The sequence below is a fragment of the Xenopus laevis genome, chromosome 2L, assembly GCF_017654675.1.
Source record: "Xenopus laevis strain J_2021 chromosome 2L, Xenopus_laevis_v10.1, whole genome shotgun sequence".
Taxonomy (NCBI): Eukaryota; Metazoa; Chordata; class Amphibia; order Anura; family Pipidae; genus Xenopus; species Xenopus laevis.
Genome location: NC_054373.1, coordinates 142480174 through 142499857, shown reverse-complemented (window position 1 = coordinate 142499857; position 19684 = coordinate 142480174). Strand labels below are relative to the sequence as shown.

At 38.1% G+C, this 19684-nt stretch overlaps 1 protein-coding gene across 3 annotated transcripts in view; it reads right to left on the bottom strand.

Moving 5' to 3' along the window:
* The window catches only part of cacnb3.L (calcium channel, voltage-dependent, beta 3 subunit L homeolog), a 71470-nt gene that overhangs the window by 12976 nt on the left and 38810 nt on the right, over nucleotides 1-19684 (bottom strand). For 2 of the 3 annotated variants that reach the window (XM_041580824.1, NM_001085797.1), the window contains 6 exon segments: nucleotides 12585-12707; nucleotides 10702-10824; nucleotides 8948-9063; nucleotides 8793-8848; nucleotides 4996-5015; nucleotides 2514-2594 (listed from right to left, as the gene is read on the bottom strand). In XM_041580824.1, the coding sequence (XP_041436758.1) occupies nucleotides 2514-2594; nucleotides 4996-5015; nucleotides 8793-8848; nucleotides 8948-9063; nucleotides 10702-10824; nucleotides 12585-12707 (519 nt within the window). 3 annotated transcript variants of the gene reach the window in all.

Here is a 19684-nt window from a genome sequence, read left to right as displayed (position 1 = left end):
GTAGAATAAGGAATGAGAGCAATATATTTTCATACAAAGAGTTTGGCAATTGGAGAGAAGTCACTGATATGGCATCATGTACTTTCGTGGTTTTGTGAGGATAGAATATATGGCACTAGCATGTTGCCATATTTTAGCTGTACTTTATTACATACATAAGGATTTCTTTCTCAATACATCCTTTTGTTACATTGAGGTTTATACTGTATATTGAACACAAAGCATAATTATTTTGATTATAGTGGCTTTAAGGGGATAACAGAGTATACATATCAGCCAGGTTTGGACTGAGAATTAAAATAGGCCCTGGCATTTCAGGTACACAGAGGCCCAATCAGCCCACATAGAGGCCCAAATTGCCCCCACCAGCCCACTAAATATTGACTTTCTACAGGACCTTATAGCAGCCCCTCTGGCATTTGCCAGAACCCACAGATTGCCAGTCTGGGCCTGATATCAGCTGTTGCTACATTTACATGTATAGCCCCCACACTAGCAACCATCTAGTACAATTTACATTCGCATAAGGTTAGGGCTTAGCATGTACATGCTAAATCTATCAATACTGGCACTGACAAGGTTTTTTCACTTATGTGCTATCTAGGTCAGCTTCCTGTATCACAACGTATAACATCAAATTAGCAAGCAGACCAAGAGTGTGAATATAGATGTAAATACAGTGAGGTCCCCAGAGCAAAACAATGCGGTTCTATGCTTCAGTGAATAGCAATGTCCAATACAACTGGGCCTACAGATTGTCATTATGCTTCCATTTCTGCCAGCTAATGTAATTTCCTGCAATAATCAGCGCCAGTCGATTTGCGGACTTCTCATCTAAATGTCTGATAATAAAAAGCCAAGAATGTGAATAAAACAGAATCGGTAATTCTTTTTTCTGGCTTGGAGAATATCATGTTTAAGTGCTTAATTTTAATTACCTCTGTTTAAATTTCAAATCTGCATATTCTGCTTAAATAAACGAAATAATAATTAAGCTTACAGACGTGTAAAATAATATTGCTACATTTTTACATTACCCAGGATAAATAAGTGTAAATCTATCAGATTGAATGCACTGTTCTTTAAGAGGTAGAAGGAGAACCTTCTGAACTCTCATTTCCGAGCAGGAGGAAAGGATATTAAGTCCTTTAACCTGTCACCTACACATAAAAAAAAGTTGTTTGCAAATTAAACATGTGATGGAACCCAACCTGTTATAAAGGTTGTTACATGCCACTCGCCTGCACATGTACTTTTAGGGGGAAATTAGCGTTTGGTAGGCAGATAGCAAAGGATTTTGAGCTAAGAGACAGGGACACCAAGGCTTCAGACAAAAAAACACAGGTTTATTGTGCACTGGGCATTCCCAATGAAAAGGCAACAAAACCCAGTTCAGCAACTTCAGGGTACAGTCCAACAACGTCACCGTAAAACATTCAGGGTTTCCCCCCCCCCTCTGGTCGCTCACCATCAAGGGAAACTCTCACCCTCTTGCACTTTGAAGTATTTGGGCTTCACACTCAGCCCTGCTGGCTTACCCTCCTGGGACTTAGACTCACCAGCGTGGGTATTAAGGCTCCAACCTCTGGAACTCTCTTGCTGGCAGCAAAGCTTCTGCCAGGCAGTGTCTCTCACAGCACCACACTTCCCTCCACTCTAGGAGGTGTTTGGAGAGCCCTGAGCTATGGGAACACAGCCCTTTGCATTTTCAGGTAGCTCCTCTCTCAGCTGCCACTTAATTACATTGCTAAGAGGGAATATTAACCCTACCTGAGCTGAGCATTCCTTTGCAACTCATACAATGCAGTTTAAACGCACTCTTTTATGTGCATTTTCCTCTAAAACAGTGGTGTTTCCCAAACACCCTGTCACAAGGTGTTTAAATATCTGAGCTGTCAATCATATATTACATGCCCCGCCTCTATGCCTGAGGCATAGGGGAGGGCCAGTCAATTACTTTCACTTTCCATTCAGCACTTCCTAGATGTCACTGCTCTCCCTACATCCCCCCTCTTTCCTCACACTCTATAGTTGTGTAGGGCAATGTGTATGGGCATTAGGTCCCCCATTTGGGCACATACAAAAGATTTTGGGGTGATACGCAAACTGCCTTAATAATAGGGTCTGCAAAATGGCTCCGCCTGCGTGTTGTGATTATGTAATTCCAAGACTGAAGGAAACAATAAAACCCTTCTATTTGTAATGGTTTCATCATGTGCACATTTAGTTTTGCTTACCAGGGCAACAAAGTCTGCAGCATATACAGGATATATTTTAAGCAGATTTCAAAAAAGCTGAAATGAAAGTGCCTTATTCTCTCCAAGAAAAATGCTTAGAAAGCCAGCCTTTAAACACTGAATATGGAAGGCATTTCCACCATATTAATCTAAGGCTACTTTTTGACTTCAATAAGATTTCAAAATGAAATTACGTTGTTAAAGTTTTTTTTTAAGGAAACACACTTCCCCAATATAGTGTGCAGACCAACCCCACTTAAAACACTGAATCTGTACCTCATATCCCTTCAAGGATGGGCCGACAAGAACCACGGGTCTCATAGATGGAACCACATCATATGGAGCAGTGTGCTCTGCCTAAAAAGAAATGAAAATATTACTGTAAGAACACTGTAATAACATGGACAATATTTTATTCAAATGAATAATGAAGGTTACCTGTACAGGCTAACATTTTATTATTGTGGCTTTTTCTTCCTCCCTCATTATAATAAAATATACCAAACCAGATATATGGCATATTTGGGGAAAAAAGTCCACCAATAGAAAGACATGCATTTGAAGCCTCTATTCATACCCCGATGATATCAGTGTACAGTTTAATGTAATACATTTCCCCACTCAGCAGTACTTATAACTTAATACTACTGTTCTGCCGCAGTCTATGTAGAATGCCTTTGCTGGTGCAAGCAATATAACAGCTGCCCTATACACATATAGAAATACAAAAAAATGCACTCAATGAATAACACCATCATAAGTTACTATCACGTTATACACAAATAAATTGGCGCATAATAACCAGAACCCATGAGTCAAAGTGAGAAAGTGCTTTTATGTTGATTTAGCCATTAGATAGCTTAGCATATTTACTGTAGAGGTTTAAAGCAAAGTATTTAATGGCCTTAAAGGAACAGTAACATCAAAACACTGTAAAGAAACAGAAGGCAAATGGCTTGTGCTAGAGAAGGGCAATTTCTCTTTAAATGCTGAATAACAAAGGATTCTTCTTTGCTACTGCTTATACCACAATACAGTATATTACCAGTTAATAGCAGGATATGAAACAGCTTTGCGTTACAAATGCAAAAAGGCATAATAACATAGAGCATGTAAAATGCTATAATCTCTTTCAGCATCAAATATATTTAAAACACGTATGTTCCACAAATTGGGGCATCCCCTTATATCAACATTTTAAATGTCTTGGTTCGTAAGGATCTGAACTTTTAGTTACACACCAGATATTAACTCCAGTTATATATGTACATATGTACCTTGAGCTAAAACTGACTTCATGTAGTTCTTGAACTATTTTCTCCCTCTTTTGGCTCATTTGTCTATGAGATACACATACTGATTAAAGGGGTGGTTCACCTTTAAGTTAACTTTTAGTATGTTATAGGTCAATTCTAAGCAACTTTTCAATTGGTATTCATTATTTATTTATTTTTATAGTTTTTTAATCATTTGTCTTGTTCTTCTGACTCTTTCCAGCTTTTAAATGGTGGCCACTGACCCCATCTACAAAGCAGATGATATGTAAGGCTACAGATGTATAGTTATTGCTACTTTCTATTTCTCATCTTTCTATTCAGGTCTCCTTCGGGTCCTTCCAGTCTCTTATTCAAATCAATGCATGGTTGGTAGGGTTATTTGAACCATAGCAACAAGTTTGCAAACTGGAGAGCTGCGCAATAAAAAGCTAAATAGCTCAAAAAACACAAATAATAAAAAAAAGAACCAATTGCAAATTGTCTCAGAATATCACTCTCTACATCATACTAAAAGTTAATTTAAAGTTGAAAAAGCACTTTAATGATAGAAACACCCCTTTTATTTTCAACCTTGTGCAGCAAGACAGAAGCCCAACATAATCTTGCTGTGAGTTCATACTGCCCTATCATCTGCTGCTCTCCTTGGCTTTGAATCGATCCATGTATGTTTCCCCAAAAGAAAAAGTGCATAACAAGAAAATATAACGCGCAATCTTGATAAAGTAATACATTCTGGTCAAAAAAAAGAGTGGCATGAGTTTTGACCAGCAATTCTTGAGATGCTCTTATACAAGAAAGCTATTACAGAGCATAGAATCGGTCCTAATCTCCAATCAGCCACCAGTTTAATTTTGTTAATTTTGTCAGATTAATGACATGCTTCAATAAACATGATTAAAACTATACATGTGACCTTTGATGAGAAAAATAGTTCCCGCTAGCAGCCCAGTTGTCAAAATTCCCTCTGATACTGTTCTCTATTTGTTTAATATGTTTTTCTCTAGAATAGGTTAGCTGTAAACTTGCAAACATATCAACTGCAGATTACATAAAACATTTATAAAATAAGTCATTTTTTGAAAAAATGCTTCAGTTACATACTTGCCAAAGAAATACCTCATCTGGGGACCTTCTTAATTGTAAGTTTGCCTGGGAGGGAGAATTGCTCCAGGGAGATTATAAACAAACCATGCTCCAATTGCCTTTCATACAGGAAATAACAACCAAACATAGTCGGGGGCATTTCTGGCCCAAAGCTTACTTATTGGGTCTTTGTCGGCCACAGGTGTATATTGGGACTTTAAAGTGTGGCCCATTGTTTACACAGCACTACACTGATTGTTCCTGGGCAATATAAGGTCACAAGACGCCAGGGTGCATTTTCTTTCTTTACTCACATAGATTTGCTATTTAGATTTAATTTGCCCTGCCTTATAGGTTTCGAATCGCAAATGGAAAAATTCTAAAATGCAATAACGTACCTGTTTTTGCTTCTGTTTAGCTTTGATGGAAGAAATAAGAATATGGATTGATATTGGGTAATAATTTACAGTGTAAAAGGCATGAAATAATATTCATAGCAGAACAGATCCGTTGTCTGCATCTATGTCTATCCATGGTTATGGTATTTGTATAGAATTCTGGAACCCAGCAGCACAGGACACAGAAAGACAAGTCATACAAGTACTCCATGTGCTCCTCTGATTAATCCGAGCAAAACATTTGTCCCTGAATCATTTGGCATTTGTTTTCCTTCAGGTCAAAATATATAGCAACATATATAGTGTCATATCTATAACGTTCCATATAGCAGTGCTAAGTGCAGTAACTAGCTAAATGTTGGATGGCCATGTGTCCCAGGGAAATATACTATTTATAATATCTTACATTCAGCAAACCATACAGTTTTTTGGATTTCCCTCAGTGTATATAAACCCCCCTTTTTGCATATTTATAACTAAATGTAGGAGCTTAGCCTTAACTAAAGAACAGCAACTATTTTTTTTTTCATTGTCGTTGCTTCTATTCTATTCTAAGAATAACTTTCATTCTCAGCTCCCACTTATATATATATATTTATTTACAAGTTTTCAAATTCAAAAAAATATAAGGAAGATTAATAGATAGTACATAATACATATATCATAGTCTACAAATTGCTCACCATTTTTATAAAAGTCTGTGCATCCCAAACTCTGATCCGGCATATGAACATATTTACTGATACCAGAGACCAGTGATCCCCAACCAGTGGCTTGTGAGTGACATGTTGCTCACCAACCCCTTGAATGTTTCTCTCAGTGGCCTCAAAGCAGGTGCTTATTTTGGAGGCAAGTTTCGGTTGCATAAAAACTAGGGATGCACCGAATCCAGGATTCAGTTCGGGATTCGGCCAGGATTTGGCCTTTTTCAGCCAAACCGAATCCTAATTTGCATACGTAAATCAGGGGCGTGTAGGGAAATCACATGACTTTTCGTCACAAAAGAAGATTTTTTTTCACTTTTTCCTTTCCTGAACCTAATTTGCATATGCAAATTAGGATTCGGATTCGGTTCGGTATTCGCCCGAATCTTTCACCAAGGATTCGGCCGAATCCCAAATAGTGGATACGGTGCATCCCTAATAAAAACCAGATGTACTGCCAATCCGAGTCTCCTGGGATACCAAATAACCAATCATAGCCCTTATTTGGCATTCCCAGAGACTTTTTCATGTTTGAGTTGCTCCTCAACTCATTTTATATTTGAATGTGACTCACAGGTGAAAAAAAGGTTGGGGACCCCTGCTAGAGACCATGTGCAGGGCCCATGGAAGTTAGGATGGTCAAAATATAGGAGCATATGAAAAAAAAAAAAACATTAGAAGAGTTACAAAGATGGATATCTTTGAGGAATGTTGGCCAGACAGTCCAACTTTATATAAACAATGGGGCCCCTACCACTGGAAATAGAGAAGAAGTTACGCTCGCACACCCTGGCCTTCCCGATCTGTACGAGTCCCAGGTGCTCAATGAAGGAGGCGTTGGCAACCTCAAATTGAGCGTGAAAAGCAGAGAAAGCACTGGCACAACTTGGGTTATTTCTAGCAGGGAAAACCCTTGCTCATTTATTGCGGATGCAATGTTTCGGGGCGTAACCCCTTTGTTAAGACCCTACCACTGTCCAGTAAACACAAGCCAATAAATTTGCAGAAAAGCTTTAGCATTAGATGGAATTTATTATCACTCACATTTCAATTTTAAATATAGACACATTAAAAAAAGAAAAAGTATTGGAGCAAGAAGTAATAAAGCAAAAGACAGGCCCAACAACATCCGTGTCGGCTTATGCAGAACAAATATCCTGGCATGTGCACAAACAATAGCAGGCAGATATATCTCAGTGCAGGCTGTTATTGTTAGTTCTACAGTTATTTCATCTTAACAATGGCTCGTAATTACTCATTCAGTTGTGCTATGATAGCTTGGCAACAGGGAATAACTTTTTTTTTAGCATAAAACTAATATCTGGACTGGTTTCCAAATTTCTAACAGAAAGAAATTTATTAAGTTGTAAGTTTTATGCTTACAGTTCAGAACAACCCTCCTGCAAAGATTTGTAGCCAGTGATTTACAAATGACACCATATCTATTATAAAATATCAGCATACTCCCTAGGATTTCTTCATAATAGTGTGATGCTATGGGATTCAATTACATTGTACACTATTTTACGTAGGTGAGACTCTCTGACTTAAGCATATAAAGTAAATATTTGAAGAGAGACATATTATTGTCATACCTATGAAACACATTGGCCATTGTCCATGAAATCAGTGCTGCCATATAAGAGCTATACTGTGTTTTAAAAGGATTAAAGGATTAATTAAATTAAAGTTGTTCACCTTTGAGATAACTGTAAGTATGATGTAGAGAGGGATATACTGAGACAATTTGTAATTGGTTTTCATTTTTTATCATTTAAGGTTTTTGAGTTATTTAGCTTTTTATTCAGCAGCTCTTCAATTTGCATTTTAAGCATTCTGGTAGCTAGGGACCAAATTACCCTAGCAACCATGCTAAAAAATAGAAATAACAATACATTTGTAGCCTTATAAAGCATTTGTTCTTTAGAAGGGGTCAGTGACCCATTTGAAAGCTGCAAAGAGTCAGAAGAAAAAGGCAAATAACTACGTAACTATAAAAAATATATAATGAAGACCAAATGAAAAGTTGCTTAGAAATGGCCATTCTATAACATACTAAAAGTTACCTTAAAGGTGAACCACCCCTTTAAATCAGCTTTATATGAAATGCACATGGCGTACAGCAAATGAAAAAGAGGCAGTGGCTTGTTACAGACTGTGCTGTCTTTTGTGCAGCCATGCAACATGACTCATTTTTATGTATCCAGTAGTGAAAATTTGCAAAACGGAAAAAAAAAAAAAAGATTTGCGAAACGCATTAAAGTCAATGGGCGTCAAAATAATTTTGATGCGCGACAATTTTGACACAAGCGACAATTTTTATAAGCACGACTATTTTATCCAAATGCATCAAAGTCAATGGGTATCTGAATAATTTTGATCCACCACAATTTTGACGCGCTACTAATTTATTTGGACGCAGTGGATTTTTCGCCGGTGGAGAAATGCTGAAATTCGCTGCAAATCCGTGCCTGGTGAATTTATTCACCCATCACTAGTATCCAGTTTTAAAGGAATGGGTTAGCAGTTTTGTTATAAGAGAACAATTATAAACACATTATGCTGCAGGGCTGAAAAGTAATTAGTTCAGATATATATTTTCTGGCAGCAGTCAGCAGTTTGCATCAAGACTAAGGTTGAGGGCACACAGAGCATTGGCTCAGTAGTTCTGAGCATGAATACATTTCAAGCGTTGCTTTAAAGAAAAACAGTAAATCCATTAAAAAGCACAAAAAACAATATTACTAATTAAGACTAACTGTAAAACGTCTTCAATAAACTGAATCATTTTAATGTGAACTACCCCTTTAATGTCAATTGAGCTTGAGCATCCCAGAGCAGACCAAAATGCTCATGCCTGAGAAATAAGAAGCTTGAGTATTCAGTTGAGGTTAGCAGTACCTCTGGGCTGGTAACATTATGTAAAAGCATATGTTAAAATAGTCATACATTTCCAATGCTGTAATTCTGTTTGGGTAATCTTTTCACGTTAACAGTACATAGAGCTTTTCTGCAAACACAATGAGGCATTCATATTCATGTGTGTTTGAATGTCATAATACAATATGTAATGATTTAAAATGTAGTCTTTACCTATAGATGGGGGAGGCGAACGACGATTTCCGGAGACCATGTCTCCACCAGACCTCCTACAAATGCACACACACAAAGGAAAAACAAAAAGTGATGAAACTGGAACCAAATAACAGTAAGTAAATGAATGAAAGCATAAAGATTATAAGCTTTACCTTGCCTTCTGCTCCTGTTTCAGTCGAATGGCCTCAAGCCTTTGGGGGCTTGGGATAAAGGTGATGTCTGCCCCTTCTTTTACTAGCCGCCCGATCCACCAGTCATTGTTGTATTTCTAAAAAATAATACGGACATCTGTATTCCAAAACATTATGTGGACGTCCGTATTCTAAGAGCACAATCTATTAATTATGAAGCAAGCAAAAATGTTACTGACTTAATCCTGAACTAGTGCAAAGACTAGGTTTTAGGTGGCTCAAAGTTTTTTTTTAAAGAGACAGTACTTCGACTATCAAATGGTCGAATAGTCTAACGATTTTTAGTTCAAAGTCGTAGTCGAAGTAGCCAATTCGATGGTCGAAATACCCAAAAAAAAAACATTCGAAATTCGAAGTTTTTTTTTTATTCTATTCCTTCACTCGAGCTAAGTAAATGGGCCCCTAAGTGCCTATTGTTCTATGATGCGGCATGATAATACCAGAACAGGCACATCAATATCAGCCTCATCAGGTGCTGCACTAAAGACCATAATGGGGGCTCACTGGGGCTGGCTGTTTATTAAGTAAAGCAAGGGTAACTTGCATTCAGAATGGCCGATAAAAGGTTCTGATAGATGAAGCAACCTATTAGTGGCATTAACAGTTTATGATTGGGTCTGGATCAATCAATATTAATAGGTTCACTGTTGTTAAAATAATGAAAGTTGCTCCCAATCTAACCCCTATCATACTATGACAAACTTTCACATCCCCAGGACTGATGGAAACATATGATCAGCACCTTGGAGAGCGGACCAGTCAACTTCTTCAAGATAACATAATCTTCCATAAAAAGGCTTTTCAGATCCAGGTGCTTGTTCCTATCAATTGAGCTCTTTAAATAAGCTGATTAATCGATAAGGAGAATAGTCAAAACCAAAAATGCTTATGTAATAACATGGGTAGTCAAAGTTGTTTGGCATCTTATCTTCCAAAGCATACAATTTCTAGCAAGCCTCCATGCAAGTCCTTAATAACCTTGAGCAGAGCATTCCCAACAGGGAAAATTACAATTACTGCAAGAAAGGAAACATATAGGATATGTAAAAAAAAATATCTAATTTTGTAGTCAATAATGAATAATACATAGTGCTAGTTTTACTTGGGGCTAAAAATGTATATAATCATCAAAAATGCCCCTTTTATTGGAGCTCCCCCCTGTGTTTCAAATGAGGGGTGTGTGCATCCTAACAGTCCCTGCCAGAAACACAGTAGGAGGAGATAGCTAATCACAGCCCAACATTCAAACAAACAAAGACAAGTTTCAGTCCCCTATCAGGTCAGTCTAGCCTAGCCTACAGTGCAGTGTATGGAGTGCCAACAGCTCCCCTGGACAGTCAGAGAATTCAGTGGCAAGAAGTGGAAAAGATGGGCAGGGCTAGTTGTACTGGCAGATACTTGTTTTTATACAATAAATCTCCTTCAAGGGTTGGTAAGAAGAAAAGAAGAGGGCTGACACAAGGAGATGTAATTACATGCCATTTTCCTTTTGCATTATTGTTAACACTCCCTCTATAATGATCTTTGAGTAATCTTAACCTTTCTGTATATTAATCTATATTCTTGCTCTAGAGAGAACTGAAGCCATGGATCAGTTAATTCCAGTAACAATGAAATGCAGTTTTGATGTCTAAATATAATGGTGAATACTGAGTTGAGAAAACTGGTGTTTGATTGATTTTTATAATCCTAAAGCTCCTGAAGTTGTTTTTTACCTCCTTGATATGTAGGAAATCTTTGGCTTCAAAGTTAATGGCAGCTCCTTGAACTGGGCACTCCTCATCCAGCGCTCCACAGTAACTGACATTGGTTCTTACAGCAAATGCTACCGGCTTAAGCTGCAAAGGAAAAAAGTTAAACTATTGTAGAATAAATATTTGAATTTCAATTGAAGTCTTCCATGTGCGGTTGGCTCTGAAGACCAATAAGAGTAAGATATGGGATAGGATGTGTATTTAATGTTTGCAAAACACTCATAAATTCCAAGAGGTGCCCAAGTATTCAGATGCAGTCTATTTATTATGCATTGATCTCTGTCATATAACAATATGTATTGACCATCTACTATGAGTGAAAAACTATTTAAAGCCTATTTACTGTATGTACTGTACATCCACCCGCAAACATGAAAACTGTGGGAAAAATGGTCCACAGTATAGAAAACCTTGGGCAGTACTGGTTCTGATATTTAGTGCTTTTGCCTGAAGCCCATGGTATAGGCTGATAGCACACATTGAGCTTTGCAGACAACTGACAGATCTGTGGCTATCCCCCTGTGTTCAGAAGTACTGTATTTGTTAAGGGTGGAAGGAGGGGTGCACATTGGCATTATTTAGAACAAGTTAGGGAGAGCAAGAGGATGCAAGTCAAAACAGAGCAGGCTGGGATGTGATTTGCACTTCTGCTAGGATAATAGGCTTATGACACACACACAGGTGGTTATTTAGTAAGATGTTGTACAAATCGCCATTTCTCTCCAGTAGCATGTGCCACCTTTCATTGCTCACCTGAAATCAGCTAGACTGCAGGTGCAAGAGACATGCGTTCTTGAGCAGGCAGACAATAGGTATACATATAGGATCGTTTATCCAGAAAGCTTCAAATTATGGGAAGTTCATCACAGAATCAATTTTAATCAGTGTTGGACTGGCCCACTGGGATACCAGGAAATCTCCCGGTGGGCCCAGGTGTCAGTGGGCCCTCATGCTGCTAAACATTTGGCCTATTTCATGGCCATTCCTTATTTCTATGAGAACAAAGAGGCTTAATAGATGGAATAATTGATTATAGTATGTAAAGAAAAGAGACTAGGAGAATAGAGGTTGAGTGAGGAGAGGAAGAAAATAGTACTGAGAGTGGACCTCTAGTCTGAAGTTTTTTGGTGGGCCCTTGGTCTAATGTTTTTTGGTGTGCCCCTGGTGTCCCAGTCCGACACTGCTTTTAATCAATTCATATCAAAATTTTATACCTCCAATAAACTCACAACTCAAATGGTTTCTAATTTAAGAAAAAACTCGAATCAGCGAGTTTGGGGTTAAGAACTTGAAAACTCAAATTAATAGAGTTTACGGTGGGAAAAAAACCTTCAAATCGATTGAATTTTCAGGGCAAAATCCTCTGAAAAAACTGGAACATCATGAAGGCTATTAACATCTTCAAAATGGTTCAAGGGACCTCTGCTGTTGACTCCTACATGACCTAGACAAGTTTTAGATGGTGGATTTTCGGATTTAAGCTATTTTCATGGTTGAAGTATAATAAATCTCAAAAATCAGAGTTTTTTTTAATCCAAAAAATTGATTTGTGACAAAAAAAACCACGAAAACTCAAATTTTCATGGAAAACACAACTTGAACCTTAATAAATCTGCCCCTAAGTTTGCCCAGGAGCAGTAAACCATAGCAACCAATCAGCAAGTACAATTTACTGGTCACCTGTTTAAAAGCAAACCTTTTATTGGTTGCTATGGGTAACTGCTCCTGGGCAAATGTAGTGCCTTTTATTACGTATGGGGGGTAGCTGTCTATTGTTATACAGTAATCTGCTGATGCTTTATAAATATACGATGAAGATGATGGATGACTGAGAAATGGCTTACCCTAGCTCTTTCAAGCTGCTGTTGAGCCTGCCTCTCCACCTCGCGGCGGGCAGTCTCCCGATCCTCCTCCAGGGACACGTCGGAGTCTAACGATGGTCGGCTTGTGTATGAATCAGCTGAACCCTATAACAGAAATGCAATACTGCACTTTGGCTCCGATTTTTTCTTTATACGACATGTTTTATAAAAGACACAGTAATAATTTAGTAAGGAAACTAATGGTAATGTCTTCATACTGTGATGATGGTAATGCTTTTATACTAACATGATCCAGTTGTGTATATTACACTGAAAACCTTCACGGAATATATATCTACAGGGACAAGAAATGGCTCAGTGGTGAAGTCACTGGACATGATTCCCAGTGTAGACCATGATGTCCCATCCTTTTGGCCTCAGCTGATGCTTTCAGTTTAACGATTGTATGCAGTAAATGCTACATTACGGTGCTTCAGTAACTCTGATAATTCTGCTCATGTTTTCTTTGATAGCCTAGGAATACAGATTATGGAGAGAAACATCTAAAATCTAAAAGGAGTGAAAGTATAAGGATGAAGACTTAAAGAGACACTAAGATACTACGTGTGTTTTAGCAGAGGCAATTCTCAGTATTGTCTATGGCAGGGTATTTTTTAACCACAAAATAGCTGCTACTGGTAGCTCTGGATTTTGACATGTGGTCCTGGAAGCTGCGCATCCCCAGTGCTCTTCAGCAAGTGGCTGGGCGGCATTCCGCCCCTAATATTATGCAGCCTTAGGCCCGGGCCTAGCTATTAGTAGCAGCTACTTGTTGTGGCAGCAAAATGCCAAAAAAAATACCCTGCCATAGTCAATACTGAGAATTGCCTCTGCTAAAACACATGTGGAGTCTTAGCAAAGCCTGTGATAAACTGCTTGGCTAGCAGTAGGCTAAATGATTCTGCTGTGTTAGTTCAGGTAAAGCAGTCTTTGGTACATTTATTATTATTATTAAAATGGCAGATAAGACAGCGCTGTGCCACATTTGCTCTCAGCTTTGACAGGAACAGGGAACAACAGGAAATGAATCATAAGGCAATGGCAAAACATCTGGAATGCCCTTAACCAAAATGCCCACAAAAGTTACTACAAAGCCAATTATCACTATTGTCTATTTTGTAGCTGTGACAAGTAGCTGCTGCTAGCTCTGTGTGTCTTCACCCAAATACTAACTAAAGGAAAAGGAGAAGAAATGATTATTCATGGGCTACAAAAGACCAGACAATTCTATTTGTTTATCAGTCATTAATGTCAAAACACTGACTTGCAGCAGTAATATATGGTCATTCTAGCAACAGTGCCCTTTCAGCATTGCCAGATTTAAAAACAGCAGCATTCGGTTAACCTACTTGCTCCACATGTACTTCCATGGAGGTTTAAACCAAACCACAGTGATCTCACAGTAATGTGAACAAAGTAAAAAACAATAAAATGCCAGTATAAGGAAGGCATATAGAGAATAAAGGTGGGAAAAACGTCCATTGATTTTAATGCATTTGGACAAAAAAGTTGTCAAGACAAAATAAAGTCACCACAATAAAAAAATGCCCATTGATTTTAATGCATATGGAGCAAGAAAATTTGTTGCGCGTAAAAAAAAATATTGATCGACTTAAATGCGTTTTGCAAACTTTTCTCCATTTTACGAATATATTTTGCAGTTTCGCAAATTCTTCAGGGAAAAAAGGACAGATTCACTAAATTAAAAAGCTGTTACCTCTTTTCAAAATTAAATGAAATGGGGAAGAGTTCCATACCAGGTGTATAGCTCTGAGAATAACTCTGCATAAAAATTATAATAACAATACTCTTTTACCATCTGCTAGTTCTAAGAGGGCCATTGTGCTCTTTGTTCTCTGTTCACAACATCAGAAGATGAGTAAATCCTACAACAAAGCTTCTAGTTTAGGCTCTCCGGCTATTGTGAAACAACCCAATTCACGTTCCATAGACAGTTACTGCCCAAGGATTAGAGGAACTGTACTTAAACAACAGCTATGGGGCTGTTCATGCTCACACTTAATCAAAATAAAGGCCCATAGTATTCTGACATGCTTTGTATTTGTCACGTTACAAAGCTAATGTTATGAAACTATCCTACAATCAAGCCATTTCCCCCATCGCCAACATTTACATGAATGTAATATGGAGAAGACACGGGGTTGGCAAGGGAGTGGACACCATCATTCAGGGCAGTATGGTATCCATTCAACTCAAGTCACTCTCACTGCGCTTCCCTAAAAGATATCTCTCTAATGTGCGGAGTAAGTCATATGATCAGTACAAAAGTTCTCCCCATTGTATCATTGCCCCTAGGTGTCATTAAGTTACCAGGATTTATGTATATCATTTGTAGACATTTAATGAACACCACATAGTTGTAACAATAAAGTTGGCTAGCAACAGGCAATATAGATAGAAATGTAATTGGGAGATGATGAAGGGGTAAGATAACAAGGACCCCTGGTAAAAAATTATTAAAATCATAGACATCCAAACCACTGTGGCTGCTGAACTAAAATCCTGACTGTATATGATGCAGGGCTAGTGTCTGACGTCTCTGGTAAATATATTGAACAAATGAAAAACAATATGTCTTTCCCAACACACTCTCTCTCTCTTTATATCTGCTCCACCTTAAACCCAGCATATAAATTCTTCAACAGTTGCTTGTTAGTAAATGAGTCACAGAGGTCACACCAATAGTATGGATTTAAATTATAGCAGCAAATAAGTGTAATGAGCTCTGTATTTCATTCTTATTGCCATAAAATACAAAGAACTGTTTGTTCTAACCCAAGTGCTCGCTAAAACCTTGCCAACAAGTATCACCTAACAAGGGAAAGCACTCAGAATCCAGCAGTTATTGCTTTGTCCAGTTCTGCCAGGGAATTATTTAATTTAACCACTGCTTCCTGTGTGAGGCTGTACATTAGTAGATCACATTGTACAGGGATGCTAAAATGGTGTCCCTCCAGCTGATGTGGACAACTTTAAGCTGCCAGGGGATGCAGGAGATGTATTCAGGCTTATTTATCAAGCGGTTCCATAGTTATTTAAAGGAGAATCCTAAAAATGAATATGGGCAAAAATGCCATATAATATATACTGCACGTATTGCACCAGCCTAAAGTTTCAGCTTGTCAATAGCAGCAATGATCCAGGACTTCAAACTTGTCACAGGAAATTGGAAAGTGTCTGTGACACTCACATGCTCAGTGGGCTCTGAGCAGCTGTTGAGAAGCTAAACTTAGGGTCCGTCACAAATTATCAAGCAGAAAATGAGGTTGGCCTGTAATATAAGATGATGCTACAGGGATGATTATTAAATTCTAGTTGCACTGGTTTCTGTGCTACCATGTAGTAATTATCTGTATTAATTACTAATCAGCCTTATATTGTGACATTTCTATTCTATGTGTACTGTATATTGTAAGTTGGTCCCTAACCTCAGTAAGTGACAGCAGCACAGAGCATGTGCAGTGAATCAGCAAAAAAGAAGATGGGGAGCTACTGGGGCATATTTGGAATCACAGATCTTTAATGCTAAAGGGCTGTGGTTGATTTGGGCTGGTACAGAATCTCAAAACATAATGCACAACATTTCTAGCTATTTCTTTAGTTAAGCTTTACTTTTACCTGGATGGGATGGTTCACCTTTAAGTTAACTTTTAGTATGTTATAGAATGGCCAATCCTAAGCAACTTTACAATTGGTCTTTATTTATTTATTTTTTATATAGTTGTTTGAATTATTTGCCTTCTTCTTAATCTTTTCAGCTTTCAAATGGGGGTCACTGACCCCATATAAAAAACAAATGCTCTGTAAGGCCACACATGTATTGTTATTGCTACTTTTTATAACTCATCTTTCTATTCAGACCCTCCCCTATTCACATTCCAGTATCTTATTCAAATCAATGCATGGTTGCTAGGGTAATTTGGAACGTAGTAATCAGATTGCTAAAATGGCAAACTGGAGAGCTGTTGAATATAAACAGAATATCACTCTCTGCACCATACTAAAAGTTAACTTCAAGGAGAATGAAAAGGTTTGTGCACTTGGGGTTTCCAAATGTTAGGCACCCCCAAGTGATTGTATTGACTTACCAGAAACCCCGGGCCGGTGCTCCTATCAGCAGAAAACTGCACTGGCCCGGAGTTATACCAGTGAGCATCACATGCAAATAAAACGTTGGCTATTTTGTTCAACTGCAGATGCATTTCCCCGGGTAATTTAAAGAAAGAAGAAGAAGCTGGAAAAGGATCGCTCCGTGGTGCTCACTGGTAAAACCCCGGGCCAGTGCAGTTTTTGGGTGATAGGAGCACTGGCCCGGGGGTTTCAGGTAAGTCAATACAATCACTTGGAGGTGCCTAACATTTGGCACCCCAAGTGCACCAAGCCTTTCCTTCTCCTTTCTGAGGTGAACAACCCAGTTGTGCAATCAGTGCAAGGTTGCTAGGGTACCTGGAATCTGGAATCATTTAGTAAAAGGGGTATAAGTCCAGTCTGTTACTTTGGATAGTTGCAGCAGAAAGATGCTGGGTGCCCCACTGCTATTCCACATACCGATACCTCCTTAAAGGTCACTGAGCCCCAATTGTACATTGTACCCAAGGTTTATTGAATTGCCATTAACAAAGACTGTCATATAGTACAATAGAATGACGCTTTTAGTAATGGTCTAAGTGCTGCATGTGCTGCTATTCCCATGAGTTATCTTGTCTTTACACTGACCGAGTCTCATATCCACTTTGGGAGGCAGATGGCAATCTCTATGGCAGTAGGTTCAATTCAGGGAAGTCACAAGGGACACGGAGTCAGAAACTTGGAGTCTAATGGGAGTCTAATAAAAGTTGTTAACGGAAAAATATGTCTAATGTGAAGAATTTTTCCTTTGTGAAAAATAAATTCTGCTCTGCATATTGGCCTTTATGTAATATCAATAAGTAGCTCCTCCAACAGCAGGAAAACGATTGTCTATTTGTAGATATAGCACTATACAGGTATATAGTGATTTTATTTTGTTCTGATTGTAGGAGCACATTCTCAACCCAGTAGGGTTTTATATTTCCTTGAAAGGTGTTCATTGGTTAGGGAAAGAAAACAATCAATTATCTGGGGATATACATGGGTTTTCCTTGCACTGTACCATCTGTCTGGTTACCAGTAACTAGTCTACTAGTTGCTAAGGTTGCATAACTAAAACCCATATATATCATATGATATAAGCGTGAGTACTAATTAATACAGACTCTCGTTGCATGGCAGCATAAAAATGTATGCATTCTGCAACAGTAGGTAGTATGTATGTTGCTCTGTAGATCTTCTAATCTAATTATATATATATATATATATATATATATATATATATATATATATATATATATATATATATATATATATATATATATATATAAATGTCCCACAGTGCCCGCACTCGTATAGAAGCAAAGCCAGAGGTGCGCAATCAAATCTAGATTATGTATAGAAAAGCAGGATCAGCACTCTCTATTATTCACAAAAAATGGCATTTTATCCGAAGTTTCTGTCTCCGAAACGTCAGATAAAATGCCATTTTGTGCGAAATAAATCACAGTTTCACAAATAACAGAGTGCTGATCCTGCTTTTCTATAACATGGTGTATATATATATATATATATATATATATATATATATATATATATATATACTTTACTTTAATTATCCATATTACATTGGTAGAACTCTGCGTCTTCAGCACAGATTAAATGTACGTAATCATTTATTATCGTGGAGCTTTTTGCAGTATCCATAGCAGTGTAATTTGTCTGAAAATCTATAATGTGTATTGAATAAATGCAACGCTGGCTCTGCCCCTCCCGTGCTGCCCTCAACCACTCCACCTTAGGTAATAGGCTCCCTGGGGGATTGCAGGCCAGCCTCCGCAGCACAGCTTGTGAATGATACACAAACACTTCTGCAACCATTAAATTGCAGTGAGGCAGTAACAGGGGGGGGGGGTATATACTATGGGACAGCCACCTCATTAAGGCTTTTGCCTATGAACATGATGAAAGACGCACACATTCTAACACTTTATATAACAAACATATCAGTTGTAGCTATGTTATATAACCTTTGCATTAATAGAAAATGTAAATAAAATGTGCCAATCTTGCTTTTATATGTTCTTTAAAAAAAAAAAAAAACATCATATACATGCATTTACTGTTGCTTCCTGCAGCGAGAGACTTATCTACTGTATATATCCTTTGTGCCCAGTAGGGACATTAAAAAAAGATATTCTTTTAAAACAGATATAGGTGAAAAGCAGCACATGATGTACTACCCTGCGCTACTAAGATACGACAATATACATTCAATAGTCTAATTAGCTGGAGTTATTTTCTTATAGCAGAGAAAAGAATCATCTTGTAGTAACATGATGACTGTGTCAGTGCAGGGGCAATATGACTGTATGCTCCCCAGCCTGCCCACTACCATTTCACAGATTACATCATCATCTTCACAGGCTCTGCACTGACTGCAACTGTTGCCCATCATGAAAGAATTTGGACAGCTCTGGACTTTTTTTTAAGGAGGGGGGGAATTGGGAAACCTATTTTTTTTTTACAATACTTGGACTATCCTACATTGCCCGGCTGCTACAAATGAGATACAGCAGCAGCCCCCAGCCTTCTATGGCCAGGGACCGCTGTAAAAGAAAACATTTTTGCAAGGAAGGGGGCAACTGTGCGTCCAATTCGGCGAGTCTGCGTTAATTGCTGGCTAGGCTTAGCGGCCCAGTTCAGGACTGTCCGCGGCCCGGCGGTTGGGGACCCCTGCTATACAGCCTTTTTTTGCATACACAAATAGAAAGTATTAAATTGCCAGTATTCAGATTCCGCTTGTGTGAATCCCTTTAAATGGGTTGTTCGACTTCCAATACAGTTGTTTTCAGATACATCCAGGAAAATGTAAAATCAGGTAAAATCATGTATTATGCATAATATATAGGTGGGACCAAAAAACAACAATGTAAAATGAGGGAAAACAAAATCAGGGGATGTAAAATGGGGATTCCACTGTAGTTCACTTT